This window comes from Doryrhamphus excisus, linkage group LG11 (assembly GCF_037039965.1).
Source record: "Doryrhamphus excisus strain RoL-2023G ecotype Guam linkage group LG11, RoL_Dexc_Guam_v1.1, whole genome shotgun sequence".
NCBI classification, from domain to species: domain Eukaryota; kingdom Metazoa; phylum Chordata; class Actinopteri; order Syngnathiformes; family Syngnathidae; genus Doryrhamphus; species Doryrhamphus excisus.
Genome location: NC_136367.1, coordinates 26,364 through 46,505, shown reverse-complemented (window position 1 = coordinate 46,505; position 20,142 = coordinate 26,364). Strand labels below are relative to the sequence as shown.

At 47.7% G+C, this 20,142-nt stretch overlaps 1 protein-coding gene across 4 annotated transcripts in view; it reads right to left on the bottom strand.

Moving 5' to 3' along the window:
* Positions 1-81: 81 nt before the first annotated feature.
* Positions 82-20,142, bottom strand: part of phip (PHIP subunit of CUL4-Ring ligase complex) — a 23,799-nt gene continuing 3,738 nt past the window's right edge. For 3 of the 4 annotated variants that reach the window (XM_058065328.2, XM_058065329.2, XM_058065330.2), the window contains exons 8-41: positions 16,782-16,942; positions 16,371-16,592; positions 16,183-16,283; positions 16,026-16,096; positions 15,834-15,934; positions 14,248-14,288; positions 13,876-13,974; positions 13,553-13,709; positions 13,196-13,330; positions 12,459-12,587; positions 12,148-12,373; positions 9,841-9,999; positions 8,598-8,781; positions 8,417-8,519; positions 8,191-8,328; positions 7,613-7,722; positions 7,307-7,511; positions 7,121-7,231; positions 5,936-6,043; positions 5,505-5,629; positions 5,349-5,431; positions 5,144-5,255; positions 5,007-5,068; positions 4,776-4,931; positions 4,220-4,340; positions 4,025-4,150; positions 3,122-3,197; positions 2,893-2,952; positions 2,667-2,819; positions 2,376-2,528; positions 2,108-2,316; positions 1,797-2,044; positions 1,575-1,724; positions 82-1,499 (exon numbers count right to left, since the gene is read on the bottom strand). In XM_058065328.2, coding sequence (XP_057921311.2) covers positions 790-1,499; positions 1,575-1,724; positions 1,797-2,044; positions 2,108-2,316; positions 2,376-2,528; positions 2,667-2,819; positions 2,893-2,952; positions 3,122-3,197; positions 4,025-4,150; positions 4,220-4,340; positions 4,776-4,931; positions 5,007-5,068; positions 5,144-5,255; positions 5,349-5,431; positions 5,505-5,629; positions 5,936-6,043; positions 7,121-7,231; positions 7,307-7,511; positions 7,613-7,722; positions 8,191-8,328; positions 8,417-8,519; positions 8,598-8,781; positions 9,841-9,999; positions 12,148-12,373; positions 12,459-12,587; positions 13,196-13,330; positions 13,553-13,709; positions 13,876-13,974; positions 14,248-14,288; positions 15,834-15,934; positions 16,026-16,096; positions 16,183-16,283; positions 16,371-16,592; positions 16,782-16,942 — 5,105 coding nt within the window. In that variant the 3' untranslated portion in view covers positions 82-789. The remainder of the gene's footprint in view (positions 1,500-1,574; positions 1,725-1,796; positions 2,045-2,107; positions 2,317-2,375; positions 2,529-2,666; positions 2,820-2,892; positions 2,953-3,121; positions 3,198-4,024; positions 4,151-4,219; positions 4,341-4,775; positions 4,932-5,006; positions 5,069-5,143; positions 5,256-5,348; positions 5,432-5,504; positions 5,630-5,935; positions 6,044-7,120; positions 7,232-7,306; positions 7,512-7,612; positions 7,723-8,190; positions 8,329-8,416; positions 8,520-8,597; positions 8,782-9,840; positions 10,000-12,147; positions 12,374-12,458; positions 12,588-13,195; positions 13,331-13,552; positions 13,710-13,875; positions 13,975-14,247; positions 14,289-15,833; positions 15,935-16,025; positions 16,097-16,182; positions 16,284-16,370; positions 16,593-16,781; positions 16,943-20,142) is intronic. The other variant, XM_058065332.2, reaches the window with a different exon arrangement.

The following is a 20,142-nucleotide window of genomic DNA, read 5'->3' as shown; positions in this document are numbered from 1 at the left end:
CAAACATCCACACACACACACACACACTTTAAAGCAAAGTGTGTGATGAATGTGACGTGTGTGTGCATAAGAGAAGCAAGGTTGAAAAAGAAAAATATTTTTAAAGTCCATCCCAGCTTAGACACGCAACATTCACAAAGAAGCTGCACGTGCATCTCGCTAGCACTCATTCCAAACTACATCTTCACTGCTAATAAATACACAACTTTGTATCACACACACACACACACACACACACACACAACGTAAAAGGCACAAGGTATTGCTAATGCGCACACACGCGCACACACACACACACACACACACAATGAAAAGCAAAGGTCTATTTAACTCTATTTAAACAAACTAATTGTTCCTCAAAAACAAAGAAAAAGCTTTGGAAACATTCCAAAGTGTTGCTGGAATTTTAAGGCTCCAAAAAAAAAAAAAAAAAAAAAGAAAAAGAAATCAAAACAACATCAGGAACTACAATGACACTTTATACACACACACACACGCGCACACACACACACACACGCTTAAGACTTCCATGGGCAGGATGAGCGTCACATACAAACGTTAGAAAAGGGAAAAGGGGGAGGGATTTAAAAATGAGGGAGGCGAGGCCAAGGCTGACGGTTGACATGGGCTTCTTTGACTCCGCCCACAAAGAAAAGTTCCATAAAAGGAGTACCCCTGTTTCCGGCATCACCAAAGGTCTGACGGACAAGGAGGTGGTGTGGGGGGGGGGGGGGGGGGTCCAACATGGACCAATATATGAGGGGGAGTAGAGGGGTGGGGCTCTGTTTGCTACCAGCCAATCAGGTTAGCCTTTGCCTTCTCGGTCAGCTTGCGGACACGCCCCTTGGAGGAGGTCCCAAAGGTGATGGAGGAGTCCTCGAAGAGCAGCTGCCTCTGCTCCTCCTCAGAGTCCTCCTCCATGTACCAGGCCGAGCGTCGTCCCTGGTTACGCGTACGCATGGAGCCTGCTGCCCCTTCCTCATCGTCACCTTCGCCCTCCACCGCCGCCCCCTCCCTCCGAGGGCCTCTTTGCATCCGAGGAGGAGACGTGATGTCGTCATGCGCGCGCCTGCTGCTTCTCCTCAACAAAGGCTCGGGAGACTCCTCTGGCGGGGGAGGAGGAGGAGGAGGAGGAGGAGGAGACGACGCTTCAGTCCTGACCACTCTCGGGCGGCCACGCCTTCTGGGAGTGGAGGCGGTACCAGAGTCTGACAGAACAGACGTCTCCTGCGCTGAGGACGCCCCGCCTTCATCACCCGTGGATTGGCCTAGCTCGTCATCAGGGGCGGAGCTTGTGTAGCAGCCGTGGTCAGGCTCCGCCTTGCTCTTCCTGCCTTTCTTCTTGTTTGGGGGGCGACCTCGTGGCCTGGACGGGCTGGCTGGGGGACCCTCCGGTGGCTCTGTTCCAGATTTACGACTTCTCCTTCCAATGCCGGCACTGTGGCGACTGTGGCCGTTCAGGTGGGCGGTACCCTGGGAGGCGGGGCTTTCGGGAGAGGCTGGCGTGGGCGGGGTGGGACATCAACCTGTCAATCTCCAGATACGATACGGGGGTACCTAAACTTGTGTCTTACCCGACAAGCGTCTCACAGGCATCCTGAGTTTCCGGCGGGTGCTTCCGCCAACGCCACCGTCCATGCCTGCAGTGGTGGGCATCGTCCTCTCAGCAGCTGGTGGCGAGGAAGCGGAGAGGGTGTTGTTATTCCGCAGAGAGCGTGTGGACTCTGACGGAGGAGGAAAAAGGAAGATAGTGTGAGTAGGGGATACGAGACACGGAAGTCACAATGGGATCTCACCGGCGGCACTCGCCGTCTGGCCTGTGGTGTTGTGCAATGATGCCGGCGCCAAGTGTGCAAAGTGGCGTGCGGCGCTGCGTGTACGCCCCATGGCTGGCGTATCCATCTTGCCGTTGACCAGTTGAGGCGAATGCTTGACGGGGAGGTTTTGCCTGAGGGAGGGGGGCCGTGAGGGAGGTGGTGGCGGTGGCGGTGAAGGCTCCCGGCGGCTCATCACACGGGACGACACACGACGCTTCCTCTCTGGGCTGCGGGGGCGAGAGGGTGGGTCACATGACAGTTCTCTTGTTGGACAACGTCAAGAGTCCTACCTGGATGCCGTGCTGCTGTCGGGAGACTCGCTGCAGCGCCGCCTCTTTACGCTGTGCCGTGTGGGGTGCTCGCCAGGGTGTCGGGCCTGGTGCTCGGACGCCCGTCGGGTCAGTTTGTCCGACAGGCCGTGGATGGCCTTGTAGTCAGCCAAGATGGAGCTCACATGCTCCTCAAAGAGCGCGGAGAGCCTCAGACTCATGCTGTAGATCTGGACACATGCTATTGTTTGTACTGGGAAGTGCGCACGTGCATGTGTGCAGGACTCACCCGTGACTTCTTACTAGGCGTGTATGCTTTGGAGTTGCTGAAAATAAGGCGGACGTCTTTGCAGAGCTGGATAGGTGATTGGTACTTCCCTCCAACCAGCGTGTTGAGGACTGTGCCAAAGTCCATGGGAGAGTCCACGATTTGGAGGTAATCCTGACAAGATGAAAGCACAGGGAAGTCGGCATCGTGAGACCACCCAAACACGCGCAGTTAAAGCGCCATGTCATGTGCACACCAGTAGGTGGTGCTCAAGGAGACAGCAAGAAAAGGAACGTATTCATGCTTCCGTACCGGGTACTCCTGCAGGTCCACAGGTTCTCTGAAGGGTTCAGAGTCTTCGCACTGAAAGATGAGGTCCAGAAGCTCCTTGCAGCGTCCTCGCCACGCATGAGGGTCGTACGAGTGAGGTCGGGTACGCAGCTGGCGCCGCATGGAGCGCCGCCCCTGCAGGTGATAGCATAGACGAGAGGAACATAAGACGCCTGCTTTGGTGAATAAATGGAGACAAGCGGAGCACCTGGTGGTTTGGGGCAGAAGTTCCAGGTGCGTTAGTGTCTTCATCCTCCTCCTCCTCATCCTACATGGACAACACAGGTCTGTTTCATCTTGTCCTCTCTTTGTTAGGCACACCAGCATGAGTAATAACATATTTCCACATTGTCGGCAAGGCATCATCTTATTAAAGTGACAGAAAGGCCTTGCTAACAGCGTACTTAAAGGTGACGAGCAATATTTGTCGAACAGACCTCGTCTTCAGAGTCAAAGAAGGTGGCCTTCTTCATGCTTCTGTAGAGAGGAATGAGGTCCATCAGACTTTGGTCCCTGTGCCGTAAAGAAACACCCGTTACTTAGGATGAAGGAACTAATCCCCCATCGGGATGCTTTCCAGAGTTGAGTAGGAAGAGTGTGTCATGAAGAGTCTGTGAGCACGTCGACACTTAAAAAATACCAAAGGCTTGGTCTGGTAGAGGTGTACTGCAGTTTGTTACCAATATATCATTATATTTCAGACAGGTGTATTTCATTATATGGGTTAAAGTTTGTTTGCTTTATGTTCAAGACATCACCATCTCATGATACTTCTAGGCCTGTCACCATAGATTTGGCTAGTCAATAAATTATCGTTGAAGGATACACTGCTCAAAAAACAAAGGGAACACAAAAGTAACACGTTGTAGATCTGAATGAATGAAATATTTTTATGAAATACTTTGTTCTTTCTGGCTACACGGCGCTGGAGTGGTTACCGCACAGGCCTGACAGCTAGGAGACCACAGTTCGATTCCACCCTCGGCCATCTCTGTATGGTGTTCGCATGTTCTCCCCGTGCAATGGTTGTTTGTCTATATGTGCCCTGGGATTGGAGTCCAGGGTGGACCCCGCCTCAGCAGGACAGCTGGGATAGGCTCCAGCACGCCCGCGACCCTCATGAGCATAAGCGGTAAATGAATGAATGAATGTCTACTATATTGGTGATGAGGAGTGTAAAGTTGACTATAGGGGTGCTATTTCATGTCTAGTGGGCTCTCACTGTTTTTTTGTTTTTTGTTTTTTTAGAAAAAAAGTCTCAGGACAATGAGTACTTTTGCTTTGTGTACCCCCATGAGTTGCGACAGAGATGAGTTGTATTGTGTTTGTAGAAAACTCACTTAATGAAGTGCAGCATGAGGTCAGAGACAAATTTGGCTGTAGTGACGATGAAGGACCCTGGCTCATTAAACGTTTGGGCGTTGTGCTCGATGTACCGGACCTCCCACATCAGGGACGACAGTCGTCTGCATCACAAATGCACGTTTGGATTAGTGTAGTGTACTCAATCATGGCACACACACACCATGAGGTACCTGTAGAAGCAGTTGACCAGCCTTTGGCGTATGGTGCTGAGGTCAGTGACGTAAGCCACAACCGTGCAGTACGTGGGGTAAGCTTGCAGGTCGACGGGAAAAGCAAATGGCGCTGCAATGTCTGAAGAGGACACATTTTTGGAAGAAAGACACATGATGTGACCACAATATGAAAGCAGCTCCTGCAGTTACACAACACAGCCACTAGAGGCGCCCCACGGGGTGTACTAAGATACAGAGCAGTGATTGCCAAGCAGGGTAGGGGTACACCAGCAAGTTGCAGAGGTTACATGGGAGTATTTCTTTTCCCAGATGAAAAGTATGTTTTCTCAGTGGATTCATATGAAGCCAGACAAACACTCTCACCAGGGAGACAATAACCAGAATCAGACCAACCAGTTGTGTTCCATTCTACCTTTGGAGAATAATCAACACGTACTGTATGAGTGAAAGGGTTGTCATGTCATGACAATTGGGAAACACTGATATGAACACTCGTGTTCCAAGAAGCATCCCTGTTTTCGTAGCACGGGTGGAATGAGGCGGCATATCATACCCAGGGTGCACAGCTGGTCGATGGCTCTGATGACGCGCTCACACTCCTCCACACGCGTGCGGCAGCCCCACTCACCATCCAGCGGCACGTACTGCAGCTCCTGATGCTCTTCCTCCGTGAGCGGGACACTGGTGCCCAACTCGTCCGGGAAGGAGGCTAATGTGGGAGGGCGTGACAGGAAAAGACCGATGGAGAAATGTTGTTGACTTGAATGGGTGAGATTGGACTCACCTTCATCAGGGATGAGCTCCATGTCCCAAGGACTCATTTTCTCTGTGTCTCCGTTATCCCAGCTGGACGAAAAGAAATAAAGGTATTTGAACCATTTCTTTTCACACCGAGAAGGCATTTATGATGATGTTAATTACCAAACATTGTAGCAGAGAAAGAGGCTGTCAGGGTACTGTGACTGGTACGGCTCTTGACTCTCGATGGTCCCAAACCACCAGGCGTCGTCGATCACAGAGCGAAACCTGTCACCTGCACGGAGGGCGGGGGGATTTGGTTGCCTACTAGATCAGTCATCTGCCGTGCGAAATGTATCCCATGCGCTTCAAAACACAGACTCCATACCGATACTCCACTGCCTCTTCCTCGCGTTGTCAAATTGCTGCCGCAACACCAGGAAGTCGATGACGTCCGGCATGTCGTGGTACCTGCAACACGCCGCCAAATAGGATCAGGATACAAAAAAGTTGGCAGACACAGAGCGGCAGCCTGAGATCTTACTTCATGGAGAAGGAGCCTCCGGTAAGTTTCCCGGTGTCCGGGTCGAGGAAGGCAAGCTTGAGGCAGCACAGCGTGGGCAAGCCCACCTCGTATTTTATACCCACAATCTTCATCAGCTCTTGCTCCTGACAAACAAGTACAGCAAGCTCATGCACCTTTTTCTTCCTAGCATACAATCCCCACATCTACGCACTACAAACACCCAGAGACAACCTTCGTGTAATAATAGACTAATCACAATCAAAAATCACTGTTTTACTAGGGCTGCACTAGTCATGTTTCAGTGGGTTGTGGATCGACTGAGTAGTGTAGTACAGTACGTATAAAATGTTGCTGACATACTGTATACAGTAAAAGATAATAGGAATATTCAGGGTTGCTGTGATGAGTTTTAAATGAGTGATTGCATAGAAAGAAGAAAGTCTTTTTACCCGCAGCTCCATCTTGTGCCAGGGTTGCTTCTTAGGGTTGATGCTGTAAATCTTTTTCTGTTTGGCCATCTCCACATAGGCCTCGTGGCCTTGTCGGAAGTAGTACAACTGCGCACACACACGCACACACTTCAATCTATACAGCATCAATAAAAGCTCTTCATGAGTACAAATAACACAAAAAGCAACATTCTGGTGTGTTACAATATGCATATGCATATGTAGTTACTCGAGACAGTTTTTCATGTGTACTATGAAGGCCGTGCGATTCCCTTCATATGCCTTCCCTTACTGTGTCTGCCTTTGCCCTTTGCATCAGGTTTCATTGAAAGGCCTTCTTTTGGGTGTACCTGTTCTTGTTAGCTAACATCCTTATCTTGAACGGTCACACATTATTTTGCAGGCTGTATTGAGCTGTTTAATGTGTATGTGTATGATGTACGCCTACTGTCACTTAGGCTGGAATGCAGCATGAGGGCCATTGGAAGCCTGCTGCTTTCTGAATTGAAAACGAAACCAACCCGCCAAAATACTGGATATAAATAACCATGAAGGTATCATCTTACAAACACATCAGCTTTGAAGTTGGGACAATGTCATCAAGTATTCAAAGCTTTGATATACAAAATCATCCACGGTCTGCATCTCCTCCTCTCAGGCAGAGTGTAAAGATCAGGAAGATCTCTCAGGAAGAGAGTAGCACCAGGGCAGTCTGAGGAGATTGTCTGAGGATTGTTTCTGGACGGAAAAGTGTTTTTAGTCAGCCTGCCTTTTCAGTCACAGCTGCACAGGAGCAGAAGCCTCTGCCCCTGGACATACAGCTGATTCCTAAAATACTGCGTACACAACACATCATACACGGAACCACTATTGCTGTACTAACACGGCTAGTCTGGTATAACATTATTCATGTTATCCCAAGTGTGGTGTTTCTGTTGACGTGGCGTATGTTGAAGTGTTTGCAGTGAGGGAACCTATGATGCATTTTCCACTTTTCTGACCAATAAATGTATTTGTCCACCACTTGGACAAATAAACATGTCACACTAGTGTCAGGTCATTGGCAGGTCTTATCTGAGAATGGGGGGAGTATAGAGTATAAAGCATATGGCCACTAGGGCGCCTACAAGGTGTAGAATATGAAGCCATGTGCTGGAGCTTCTGTAAACAGTTGGAGCATCCTACCTCGTCTCCCATTTGGGGAATATAGGGACACCTGCGGGGGAGTAAGTCTGTGATCCAGGAAGAGGGAAGCCACTCCTCCAGGGTCAGGCCCTGCTCCTGAAGCTCCGCCCTCTGAGAGACACCACGCAAATGTACATTTATACAGTAGGTTGCCTCCCTGATTGCTGAGCGTTTACACTGACAAACCTTCATCTTCTCCTTTGGCTTCTTCTTTGGTGAGACACCGTCCTTGTCGCCTTTGTCTTTCTTGCGCTCCTTCTTGGGGTCCCTCTTCTTGTCGCCGTCCTCCTCGGAGCTGCTACTCTTCTTCTTCACTTTCACACTCTTCTTGGGCGGCTCCAGGTTGATGCCAGCGTCAGCCGTCCAATCTGAGTAATCGCTGGAGTAGTCGCTGCACGTATGTGGCAAACACGGAGGGACCATCAAATGTCGCCCGTGTCCTCAATTGCATACGCTACTGTGAGGTCGCTTGAGAGGATAAATGTGTCCCACCTAGAAGTGCTGTGATCATCCGGCCACGGCTCTTTTTCATCCTCGTCCTTCTCCTTGTCCTCCTCCGATGACTGGCCATTTACCTGGCGCACCTCCACACCTTCACCCTGCTAACACACGCTTGGTGTCAGCATGCTCCTTCCACACCATTCTTTCAAACTCTCATTTTGCCGTTCCAAGGTTGTATGTATAGTATATTATCCTCTACTTTCAACAAGAGGCATGTTGATAGCGGAGGGGAAATACTCCATTCCTAATATAGCATTCATTTCTTTGATTGCTGTTGGCTATTTGGGAGTAAGATGTAGAAATCTGGTGCAAAATTTGTGTTACAATCAGGGCTGCACGGTGGACTAGTGGTTAGCATGTTGGCCACACAGTGAGAAGATAGGGAGTTTGAATCTCTGTTGGGCATTTCTGTGTGGAGTGTGCACGTTCTTGGGGAACTCTGGTTTCTGCCCACATTCCCAAAACATGCATGTGGGGTTAACTGTGAATGTACCCCACCCTAGGTCCGCCTGGATAGGCTCCAGCATATTCCTACCCCCACCCCTACAGCATAATGCCGGATTATGTACCTCAGAGGCGCTGTCGTAGTCATCAGCCGCCTCGGTGCTCTGGCGGCTCGTCTCTTCCATGGCAGCCCGGGTTTGGTAACCATGGTTACCCTGACTCCGCCTCCCCTCATCGGTAACGCACTCTGAAGTGGGTTGAACCTGCGGTGGAGTCTTCATCAATATGCTGCTCATCCTCGTTCCTGTGTTGCGGCTATTAAGCGAATGCACGTGTGTAAGCTCATCTTACTCTGCTTTCCTTGGGGAGAGAGTGGATGGTGCGTCTCCGGCGCTCTGACTGGTAAATATTGATCTCTTCCTCCCCTTTCGCCTCTCGCCAGTTCACCTGTCTCCTAGACCACCGACATGCAGCCACATGGTGATGAGGCTTTAACGGCAACACCATGCTTGTTCAATGTTCCTTTTTTTACCTGACCGAGGCATCCTCCAGCTCGGGCACCAGCACCCTGCGGCTCCAGGCCACCAGGTCTCCCTCCGTGGCCATCTGGCTGCGGGGGGCGTTGCTGTGCATCTGACGAACGCCCTCAATCTGCCCGCTGCGACGGAGGCCCACGTTGGGCGGGGAGTGGACTTCTGTTGGAGAACCCATCGACCCTGAGGGAGCAGAGTTACAACAAGGACTGGTTTATAATAATAAAAAAATTACATTCATACCAAATTTTGTTTAAATTGAAAAAATCACTTGAGCAATGAAGTCATAAATTAATCTCTTAACATGACAAAAAACACATTTCAACCTGCAGTGCTTCTGCAGCTTTTTCACGACAAAATAAAAGCTTCCACATCTTAAAGGGGACCACTTTTCTGACCTATAAATGAGAATGTAATATTCTCATATTAAATCATGCCAAAGTTTTAGATAATGAGGTTTGCTGGTTGGAAGTGAGCCCTGAAAGAAGTTTGGGATGGCTCAAAACACTTGGTCTCAAAAGGCGTGGTAAAACTTCCCTATATATAAACTCTCCGCCCTCTGAGAGCACTGCTCCTCTGTCTACTCGCTAGCAAAGTCACATTTGTTTCCGATTCCTAAAGACGCCACCATCAGACACAAGTAGGTGGAGTTTCTGATTCCCTACCAGCTGAAGAAATAGCTTTTAATCTCTTTAGTGAACATGGGTCACTATGCAGCTGGACTACCCCCCAAACTTGGTGAAGCCCTACGCCTTTCCAACATTACTTGGGCCACATGGTCCACGCTAGTGTGACCAACCACAGCGGAGTGGGCCTGGAGGCTGGGCCATGGGTGGAATACATTAAAACAGGCCGTTTTCGCAGAAACCACAAAGCTGAATAGGTGCAGATTCGGGAAGAACTATAAAGCTTTGTGTGCTGGTTATGGTGTGTAGCTGCTCTATAGGAGTCCACAATTCCCAGAAAATGGACACTTCATACTCAACAAAAATGGTGCATGCAGGTGCATCACATAACTCCTGGTACACTTGTAAATCCCAGAAAACACACCTGCAATGCACATGCAGCCCAAAGAAGGGGATATTTCCAAAGCAAGGACTTGTTGCTCAGACAATAATAAGACAATGTTAGGAAATGTTCCTCTTCTAACTTCTATTTCTCAAAATTCCAAGGGTTGAAGTCCAGTGAACAGCTGTTTCAGTGAGCAGTCGGTGCAGCTAAGATGAGAGTCATCACTTCTACCTCGGCTGATTCGGGTGCTGGCAGTCAGGGCAGTAGCAGGAGCAGCAGGCATCTCACCGGAGCCTAGTCTTTGGTCCTGTTCCTGCTGCAGTCTTTGGATCATGGTGTCCAGGGGACTGGGACCGTCCACCGCCTGCTCACTCACCACTTGGTTCAGACCTGACAAGAGACCAAGACAACGATGACAACATTGTACTATTCGTTGACCTTATCTCCACTGGTGTGGGAAGTGTCTGCCCCCTTCCTGATTTATTTCTTCTGCTGTCGCACTTCCAACATTTCAGATCATCAAACAATGTCAATATGAGTCAATGGCAACACAACTCAAACACTCAAGACTTTTTATTATGAAGGGGAAAAAAATCCATGTCATGACAAAAAACTAAGAACTCAGGATGGGGGCACACATTTTTCCACAGCACTGTATGTAAACAGGCATTGGTTCATTATTAAACATGGTAATTGATTGTACTTATATATTTCTATATATCTATTTAAGTGCGTTAATACGTAGCAGTAACTGTCAGTAGTATTGTACTTCCTGCTAAAGCATCTCATTAGCATAGCAATAATGTGCACCATGGCAATCAGTCTGATGGGTCACGTCATTAGGTGCACCTCACCCTTTAGTCTAAGACAGGGGTCGGGAAGGGGGTTGGCGAAGAGAGCCATGAAGGCCAGATATTTTAAAATGTTTATCTGTGAGAGCCATATACATTTTTTTAAACATTGAATGCAATAAAATGTGTGCATTTTTATGTAAGACCAACAGTTTTAGATATAATGGGCTCTAATTACGTAGACCAGGCACACTACCCCACGCCAATGGGGTGTGGCCAGCAAACTTTTGTGAGCAGCGCAGTGTCCAACAATAAATCAAATACTTGCTGCCATTAATGCAACTTCTGCTGCTGCATAGTTTTGCACCATACTCAGTATATTTCATTCTTTTGGCCATCTTTGCCAGAAGGCTTGGTTCTGCAGCTTTAGCTAGATGACTATTTGACTAAAGGAGAAAAGTTTATATTTACATGTTGACATCTCAATGACCGAGGTAGACTACTGCATTACCCAGTAATAATCGAGTTTTGGTGTTTGACCTGGAAAATATCAGGAAAGATGTATATGGTCGGCCGTATTGCAGTAGAAAATAGATGGACGAATTAAAATGCATAAAAAAGTTGTTGATGAACAGTCATTTCTGTGATGTTTACTTTAAAATGTTAGCAAAAATACATTTTTATTGTGGTAAGAAATGCTTGAGAGCCAGATACAGTCATCAAAAGAGACCTACCTGGCTCTCGAGCCATAGGTTCCCTACCTCCGGTCTAAGAGATCCCTGGGAATAAACAGCCACGACAGAGCCCACTGGGCATCCTTCAAATGTTTTCACTAAAAAGCATCTACACTAACCCTAACACGTTTTGCCAACAAAATGTTGTTGCCTGGCTCCTGTATTATTATTATTATACGGGAGCCAGGCAACGACATTTCGTTGGCAATTTCACTGCTGTGTTGCTGTGCAATGACAATAAAGGAAGTCTATCTATCTATCTATCTATCTATCTATCTAACACACAGACCTGCCAATTTCTACAGAAGGAAAAATGAGGCACATATAGATCATACACAGTATAGATACAGTATATATAGCTCTTCATTGGGTGGAGCGTATGATGTGACGTAACATCACCTCTGTGAGCAAGCACCACTTAGCAACTCTGGTTTATCGTGTTCGACGTCTGCGGATGACAGTCCAAGAAAGAAATGACTACAGCTGAAAGTAATGTCAGTAAATGTGAAATGGGACTAGAAGGCGTTGGTGGGTGGGGTATCAGAGTGATACTCACACAGGAAACAGCTGATCCCAGCCTTAGTGGTAAGTGTGGCTACATATTAACATTCATCCATCCATCCTCTATACCGCTTATCCTCAAGAGGGTCGCGGGTAAGCTGGAGCCTATCCCAGACGTCTTTGGGCGAGATGCGGGGTACACCCCGGACTGGTCGCCAGCCAATGGCAGGGCACATATAGGCTAACAACCATTCACACTCACATTCATACCTATGGACAATTTGGAGTCACCAATGAAGCGAACATGCATGTTTTTGGAATCTGGGAGGAAAGTGGAGTACCCGGAGAAAACCCACTCACGCATGGGGAGAACATGCAAACTCCACACCCAGGTCTTCCCCATCTCCTGACTGTGTGGCCTACGTGCTAACCACTTACATGTGAACATGTGCTACATAAACCTGCCAGCTATCTTCTATCTTATGGTGACTGAGGGCCATTTCTGTGCGTACCTGAGGAGGTGACGCCCATCTGCGGTATGAGCTGCTCGTCCCTGCAGCCCTCCCTGCCGGGCACCAGCCGCTGATATCTGGGGGGGTGGGGGTTCCCGTCCACGTCCACCAAGAAGGGAGGGGGCATGAGGTGGGGCGCCTGCTGGGTCTGCTCGTCCAGGACGTAGTTGTTGGCATCGCGGATCAGCGGCCGGTAGTCAGTGTGGAAGAACATCTGGTCAGCGATCTGGAGGCAGGAAATGACGTGGGGGATGGGAATGGATTTGAGTTCTTCCACCGTGACATCAACATCACAATAATCATCATCTCACCTTGTCGTACTTGCTACTGGAGCCAAAGCCAAAGATGAGCAGATGACCGTGGGAGTCGGTGGCAGCAAAGTGTTGTCCGTCTGGACTACACTTGCAGTCAAACAACGCCCCGTGCCCTTGACCCTCGATCTAGCAGAACAACAAGTCACCTTTAGACTCCTTTAGACGGCCCATCCAACATTGACAACATTGATGATACCAGATGATATTTGAACATTACTGGGAAGACAACTACAATGACGATATCTAGGAATAACTTTTTCATTGAAGTGTGTAGATTTGAAATGTGCATGCATGACCTAAACATGATGCAGTGATAATGATGGCAGTTACAGCTGCGACAACTTATGTGAATATTAGTAGACAGCAGTACAGTACATATACTTCACTGCGAAAGGACTACAGTGCTTAGCGTGCCCAACCAAAAGAGTCGCTAGTTTACCGTGCTTTGCTAGAAGTCATATTTGTCACATGACTTAACTTTCCATGAAATTTAATGAAAGGTGGAATTACTGCAGCTTCTGCTTGGACATCACACCACCACAGCTGTTCAACTCTGAGTGACCGAGGTAGGTTGCAAGGTGCAAGGGTTACAGTGTGCACTTCCATGTATCATGTATTATCATTCATAGCAGCCATACTGTAGTTTTCATCTGGCCACACCCCTAAGCGCCAAGTGCATTAATTTACTCATGGATGCCACAGTGGACCAACATGAACCATGCGGGCCAGCTCACCATGTTGAAGTACGAACGGATCTTGACTCCTCTGGTCAGGTCCCACAAGATGCAATTACCATCATGCCCCGCCGAGAAAAGGATCCTGGGATCAAAGGGGTGTGGCTCCAGGACAAACACCTCATCCTCGTGACCCTGTGGAGATGAAAAACGTCATGAAGCTTTCCCCATTACAACTTGGCAGCATGGATATGGAAATTCAGTCCGTGTTGGTGCTTTGTCTCTCCAAGAGGAGAACCAAATCCCCCCGCCGAGGATTAATAAAGCACAAGAATGCTAGTAGGTGCTACCCATAGCAGGTTAACGCAGGACAGACATACACACTTCACATTTCCATGGTGTTGTGCTTGAGCATACCATCAAGACGTGGACAAGGTTTCCACTGATGGAATTCCACACCTTCAGCGTCAGATTGTTGGCCGCCGTTATCACCGTGCCATCGTGGCGATCCCACGCCACCATGGTGACCTTCAGCTTGGTCACTTTGTCCTCCAACGGAGGAGGGTTGTACTTCCTGGAAGAAATGAGATAAACGCCAGTAAAACCACCAAGCTACCATTGTCTGTGGTGCCTGCTGAAATCTACAATTAGGACAGTACTCACTCCAACACTTCCTTCTTTTACCTACAGCTTAATGGTTTATGTAAACAACACACACACGTAGATGCTTACTGACGTACCCTGGCAATTTGGTCTGCATGTCCAGCAGGATGCTCCTCCAGCCCTGCGGCTGCAGCTGCCAAATCCGCGCCGTGCCATCCCTGCTGCCACTCACAAAGCTAAAATAAAACCCGAGACACAGATTCACACTGCAGCCACCGTGCTGCCTTTATTTACACAACAGCTAAACAAACCAAGATACTTCAACCATCCAGCATGATGGAGGTGCCCGTGTTTCCCATGTTTTTTGTGTTTGTGTTTTATTGGGGATCCTGATGAGGTTTTACTACAGCAAAGACCACCCTCATAGGACATTACAATCATTACACTACATACAACACTTGGCTATATTTGTGTGTGTGTTCATGATTGAAGGTGTCACTCTGACTTACCGGTCACTGCAGTGTGAAAACTGGATGCTGTCGACCTTGTCCTAGTTGACGGAAACACAAGAGAAACAGTCAACAGGACTCAGATGGCTGTGACAACTTATTCATTTAACAAACATATTTTTGGTCTTTTTTTTATTCAGTAATCTTTGTTTAAAAAAAAACTAAAATATGAAAAGATGTTAATAAAAATAAGTATTTTTGAAGTAACCAAGTGACCTCTTTTTGCCCAAGGGTGAAAGTAGAGCCCATTTTTGGCTAAATGAATACTTTGCAGTCCAACGGCTGTGTAAAGTTTAACCACTTTGCAGTCAGTGTCTAACTAGAGCCATATTTGTTTAAAGGGGACCTGTGATGCTGTTTCCATGTTTCTGACCTATAAATGGAGTTAGAATGTTGTATTCTGGTGTTAAACCATGCCAAAGTTTCACATCATGAGGTTTGCGCATTTGGAAGTCAGCCCTGAAAGAAGTTTGGGATGGCTCAAAATGCTGGGTTTCAGAAGGTGTGGTAAAAGTGGGGCAGAATTCCTTATATGGGTGTGGCTGTAAGTCAGATAACCTCTCTGCCCTCCCCCAAGCGCTGCACCTCTGTTTACTTGCTAGCAGTAAACCTACGGGAAAGCCATACGTGTTTCCACTTCCTAAAGACGCCACCATCAGACACGAGTGGTTGGAGTTCCTGATTCCCTAGCAGCCAAAGAAATGCATTTGAATCTGTCAAGAACATTTCACACTGACTGTGAAATGGGCCTCTATGCAGCCGGACAAGCCGGACAGCTGGACTTGCTGAAGCCCTACGCCTTTCCAACGTTACTTGGTGGTGTGGAAGAGGTAATAAGAGTTTATCAGTGTCCTAACTGTCTTTATTTAGTGGAAGTCATGGAGCTAAAGCGCTTGTCTGCAAAGCGCTACCATTATAGCATAGAGGAAGCGGGGTTTCTAATAGACATTTCCCGCCACAATAGGTGGCTCCACCAGAGTTTTTTTTTCCCGGCAAAACACACTAGACGGTACCCATGCTGTAGAAAAGCTAATGCTAAAATGCTAAAGCTACTTAGCATTGCGAGACGTCTGGAAGTAACCTATTTTCTTGAGAAACTTGTGACTGTCCAGTCTGTGCTTCCGGATGGGGTTGGGGATCCAACACACGTATGGATGGATGTTAAAAAAGATACATCGCCCCTTAACAACTCCTACACCCTTTATCAACTCCTATGAATTTAGCAGCACAAACCAGAACTCTTTCTGTGCACTCAGCAGTCTGAATACATTAAAACAGACCGTTTTCTCAGAATCACAAAATCCAAAGAATACAGCTGAGTAGGTGCAGATTCTGGAAGAACTAGAAAGCTTTGTGTGCTGGTTATGGTGTGTAGCTGCTCTGTAGGAGTCCACACCTCAATAATAAGGGCTGAAACATCAGCATATTAGGTCCCCTTTAAATGCCAGTTGTCGTCTAATGTGGCTTCATTGTGATGTGTACGCCTCGCTGTTGACCCCTGCAGTGTGGAGGAAGTACTACATCTCTAGTTAAACTGAAGACTCCCGCTGTGTTCAGATTGTATCCAACGTTCGAGGGTGACTCACAGTATGGGACTCCAGCTCTGAGATCTTCTCAGGTTGCCCAGAACCAAAGTAGTACACCCTGATAATGTGATCCGTGCTTCCCGTGGCCAGGAACATCCCACCTGCACATGACAGGACACACACGGGCCTGCAGGATTAGCCTCCCCCTTCTATTTTAGGATTTCAGATCATGTGGGCTCCATTCAGCATCACCTGCACTAAAGGATGAGCACATCATCTGGACACCAGGTCTGGAACGCTCTGTGAACTTACTAGGCCTCTGACTACATATGTGAACGCAAAGAAGCAACCCTGTTATTTGCTACAACACATACAGCAGGTGTGCTCCTGAGGTGAAGCGCCATCTCACCCAAACTTGAGCGTGCGCGCGTCCCACTGCCAGAAACAGATGGTGCCGTCAGCGCCCGTGGAGGAGAGGTATCGCTTGGAGCCGCTACACAGAGGAGAAAACTGCAAACGCATGTAAAGGTACATGTACTTTCCTACAATAAATCATCAGCGCTTTGTATTCAGTGTCGCCATGCAGGCACGCCTCACCTGCAGCGAGGTGATGGACGCCGCATGGCCCTCCAGGACGGCCAGAGGCGCGCACGTTTGCAAGCACCACACCCGGATGGTCTTGTCACAGGAGCCAGCGGCAATCATCGTGTTCTCGTAGCTCACCGCCATGTCGGAAATCTCAGCGGCATGGCCCCGAAGTGTGGCCAGCAGACGCCCGTCATCCGTCCCCCAGATCTTGACCAGGCAGTCATCGGAGCCCTAAAAGGGAAGCCCATAGACGTCACTACGGCAAATACAAGGTCAGAGAATAAGCTGTGTTCATATGGGATGCAGAGCCGTCATTTGGTACCCATTCCAATTTTTGGCAGTGGGAGTATAAACATGTACCCCCCCCCCCCAACACATCAGACATAAAGTCATCAGCAACAATGACGGTGCTGATCTTACGGTGAATATGCGGCGTCCCGTCCTGTCGAAAGTGACGCAGTAAACAGAGGACAGGTGTCCCAGGATCCTCTTGTGCATCTTCATGTGCTGGTAGACTGCGGTGGGCACCAACTGCTGCAGACGGTACGAGCCGTTCAGTCGACGGCCGTGACTGGTCTCCACTGGACAGCAAGGAAGGACAAGGTCGTTACACGCCACACCTCCATGTTTACACAACAAAACGCACATGGCCGTGGACCCTCAACTGGCTGGGATCTCCAAATAAAAAATGAGCCCAAGAAGTAGTCCCGATCCCAATCCCAAAGTAGTGGCCATCTCGTGGCTGTGGTCTACCATCACTGACCGTTACTACTAAGTCAATAAAAAAGAGTCAAACATTTGGCATGGGAACATTCGGAGACAAAAGGGAATGCTATACTGCATGTATTTACAGTGTTACACATTACAATTCATGGAATAGTATGGATAGAATATAAACATGGACTAAATCACAAAGCATCTTGTGGGAGTGGGGTGTTTTGCTAAGCCACTTGACTGTACCTGTATAATGATAAGAAAATGACTTTTCCGAATGAATGCTGTCATTGTGAGGAGAAGGAACGTTTGTGTGGGAAAGTAACATGTTAAAATGGTGGACGCCGGCAAAAGTTGTCTGAAGCTCATCTTACAGAGCATGAATGGAAGCTAGCGGGGATTAGCTTAGTTTAGCATGCGAAATGGTTGCGTGTACATGACTGGATGAGTATTCATATATTCACCACATTGTGTTTTAAGCCTTTAATGAAAGGAAGGTTTTACAATGTCCGATGAAGATGTGCAAAAAAAAAAATACGAGAAGCACCTTTATTTTTGAACAGCTCATTTAGCCGTGATTACACATTCCCCACACTTTTGTGACTGTCCTTCAAAATAAGAGCACCGTTTGCCCCAGCTCTGCGTAAACAAAACGAGTGTGTGATAAGAATATCTTCCATATGCAGCATAAACGACATGGGTGACTACATCTTCCTTCATGACAAGCACAGGCATTACAGTTGGTTAAAGATTTAGGAGCAATGTGTGCAGAGGCTGACATCCATTGGAGCAGTTTGTTATCAATAAATACATGTGCTTACCAATTTGAGACAAGTGTATTTCATTATATGGCTTAACGTCTGTACCGTTTTACACAAGACTCTAATTGTGTATTGTCATATCGTGATACGTCCCAAAAATATTGTGATATATGCTAAGGTCCAGATCGCCCAACCCTAATTAATTCATGTAACTCACTGAATAACAAAGACGTATTTATACATTTGTTTCAAAATGAAAGTTCCACCAAAGAAATTTTCCCTTTTCGAGTTGGGAGCAGTGTTTGTTGATCTATTAGCTTTGTGGGCAGGGCACAAGAGCGGGGGGTTCTATTGGGGATGGAACTAATCCAACAGAGAAGACGTTCATAAAGGGGAACTGTACACCTTCTGAGGCAAAGCAGGACATAATGCTGCCCTGTTGAGGTCGGATTTTTATCTAAGCGAGAGTGTGTGGAGGGGGAGGAGCAAGCCAGTGTACACGGGAGCATAGTCCAGGCTTTACACCTCTACTAGTACTTTTTAACAACCTTTGATAAGCAGACCAGCGAATGCACCAGTGTTGAATGTCAGTACTTTTTTCCCAGTTGAGAAACCCACCCCTGTCGGTCACGGGCATTAATGTGCTCTCCGTGTTCATTCTTTCAAATCAAAGTCATACTGCCATACTATGCTGATGGCAACCACCTTAAAATCCTTTTTGCGTTGTCATTCATGTTAGCGTATGCTGGCTAACTCCAGCTAGGGTAGTAGCTACCATAGCGAGTAGCCCCACCTCCACATCGAGGCTGAATGAGATGAGAGCCCACCCTGTCAGTTGACTCCACTTGACTCAATTTATATTAGCAACAAGCACAGACAGATGCAGAGTGAAGCCTCTTGCCATACAGCCTGTGTGGCACCGAGAGAAGAGCAGACATACATACATACCAATTTATCCAGGGCGCCATAATTATTAACCTGTTTTTTTTACCGATGTATGCATCATCGTGACAGGCCTACCCTATATAGATATTAATAGTATGTATATACGTAGATATAGATAGTGAATATATTGGTAGAGGGATGCTGCGTTTAGAGCTGCCAGGTAGGAGGCGTAGAGGAAGGCCAAAGAGGAGGTTTATGGATGTCGTGAAGGAGGACATGAGGGTAGTGATGCACAAGACAGGGTTGGATGGAGGAGATTAGTTTGCTGCGGCAACCTCTGAAGGGAAAAGCCCAAAGAGAAAGAGGAAGAAGTGAAAGGCCAACCTATACCCATCATCCAGGACTGTAATCAGCTGATACCTAACACATGGATGAATTAAACATTGTCCAGTGTATTTATGCGAGTGCTAGTGGCCAGATGAAATGATATGAAAAAAGGAAGCAGAAAAAAGCCTCTTCATTTAGACAAACATTTGACGTACTTGGAAGAGAACATACATAGTATATGACTGGTGAGACACCTTCATTGAGGACATTTTAGAAGTGAGAATTCATTGGTGGAGCTCTAGCAGGTACGTGAGAGAGCACTTAGTGAACCCGGTGTCTCCCGTCGCTGAGAAGAGCCAATCATGTCGTCCGATGAAGTCAGTTATTTTCAGGTTATTGGCTTCGCCTTCGGACTGTCACACACAAATGGCCACATGGCCGTGTTAGCCGCCATGTGACTGATGATCACACCGTGAGCCTCCAAAAGTCACCGTACACAGGCACGTGTTTGTTCTTCAAATGTTGTGTTAAACAAAGCCTTTTAAGGTGCTACCTGTGCAAGATAGCATTTGTGTTTGTGGCATGTGTTGGCAGACATGATCGTTTCTGTTCTGAAGGAAAGTGGGAGGAGCATGCTACCCAAGACGTCAGTGAGTGGAAGACACCGCATGAAAGCATGACTGAAGGCTGCAATAGTCCATAGCCATAGGTGATTGGCTTTTGTGATCAGCACTGAAAGCTATGTATGGGCATATTCCCACCACATGTTTTTCCACGGAATACTGATACTGGTATTTCACCGATACTGAGGAGATGAGACCATCCCTACTTTATAGTACTTATCCTCCACTCCTGTCTCCTTCTCAATCAGATCTCCACATGTGGTGACCCTTCATTCATCCATCCATTTTCTATGCCGCTTATCCTCACTAAGGTCGCGGGGTATGCTGGAACCGATCCCAGCTGACTTTGGGCAAGAGGTGGGGTACACCCTGTATTGACACCCAGCCAATGGCAGGACACATACGATAGACAAAATAACCATTCACACCCACATTCATACCTATGAACAATGGAGACACCAATGAAGCTAA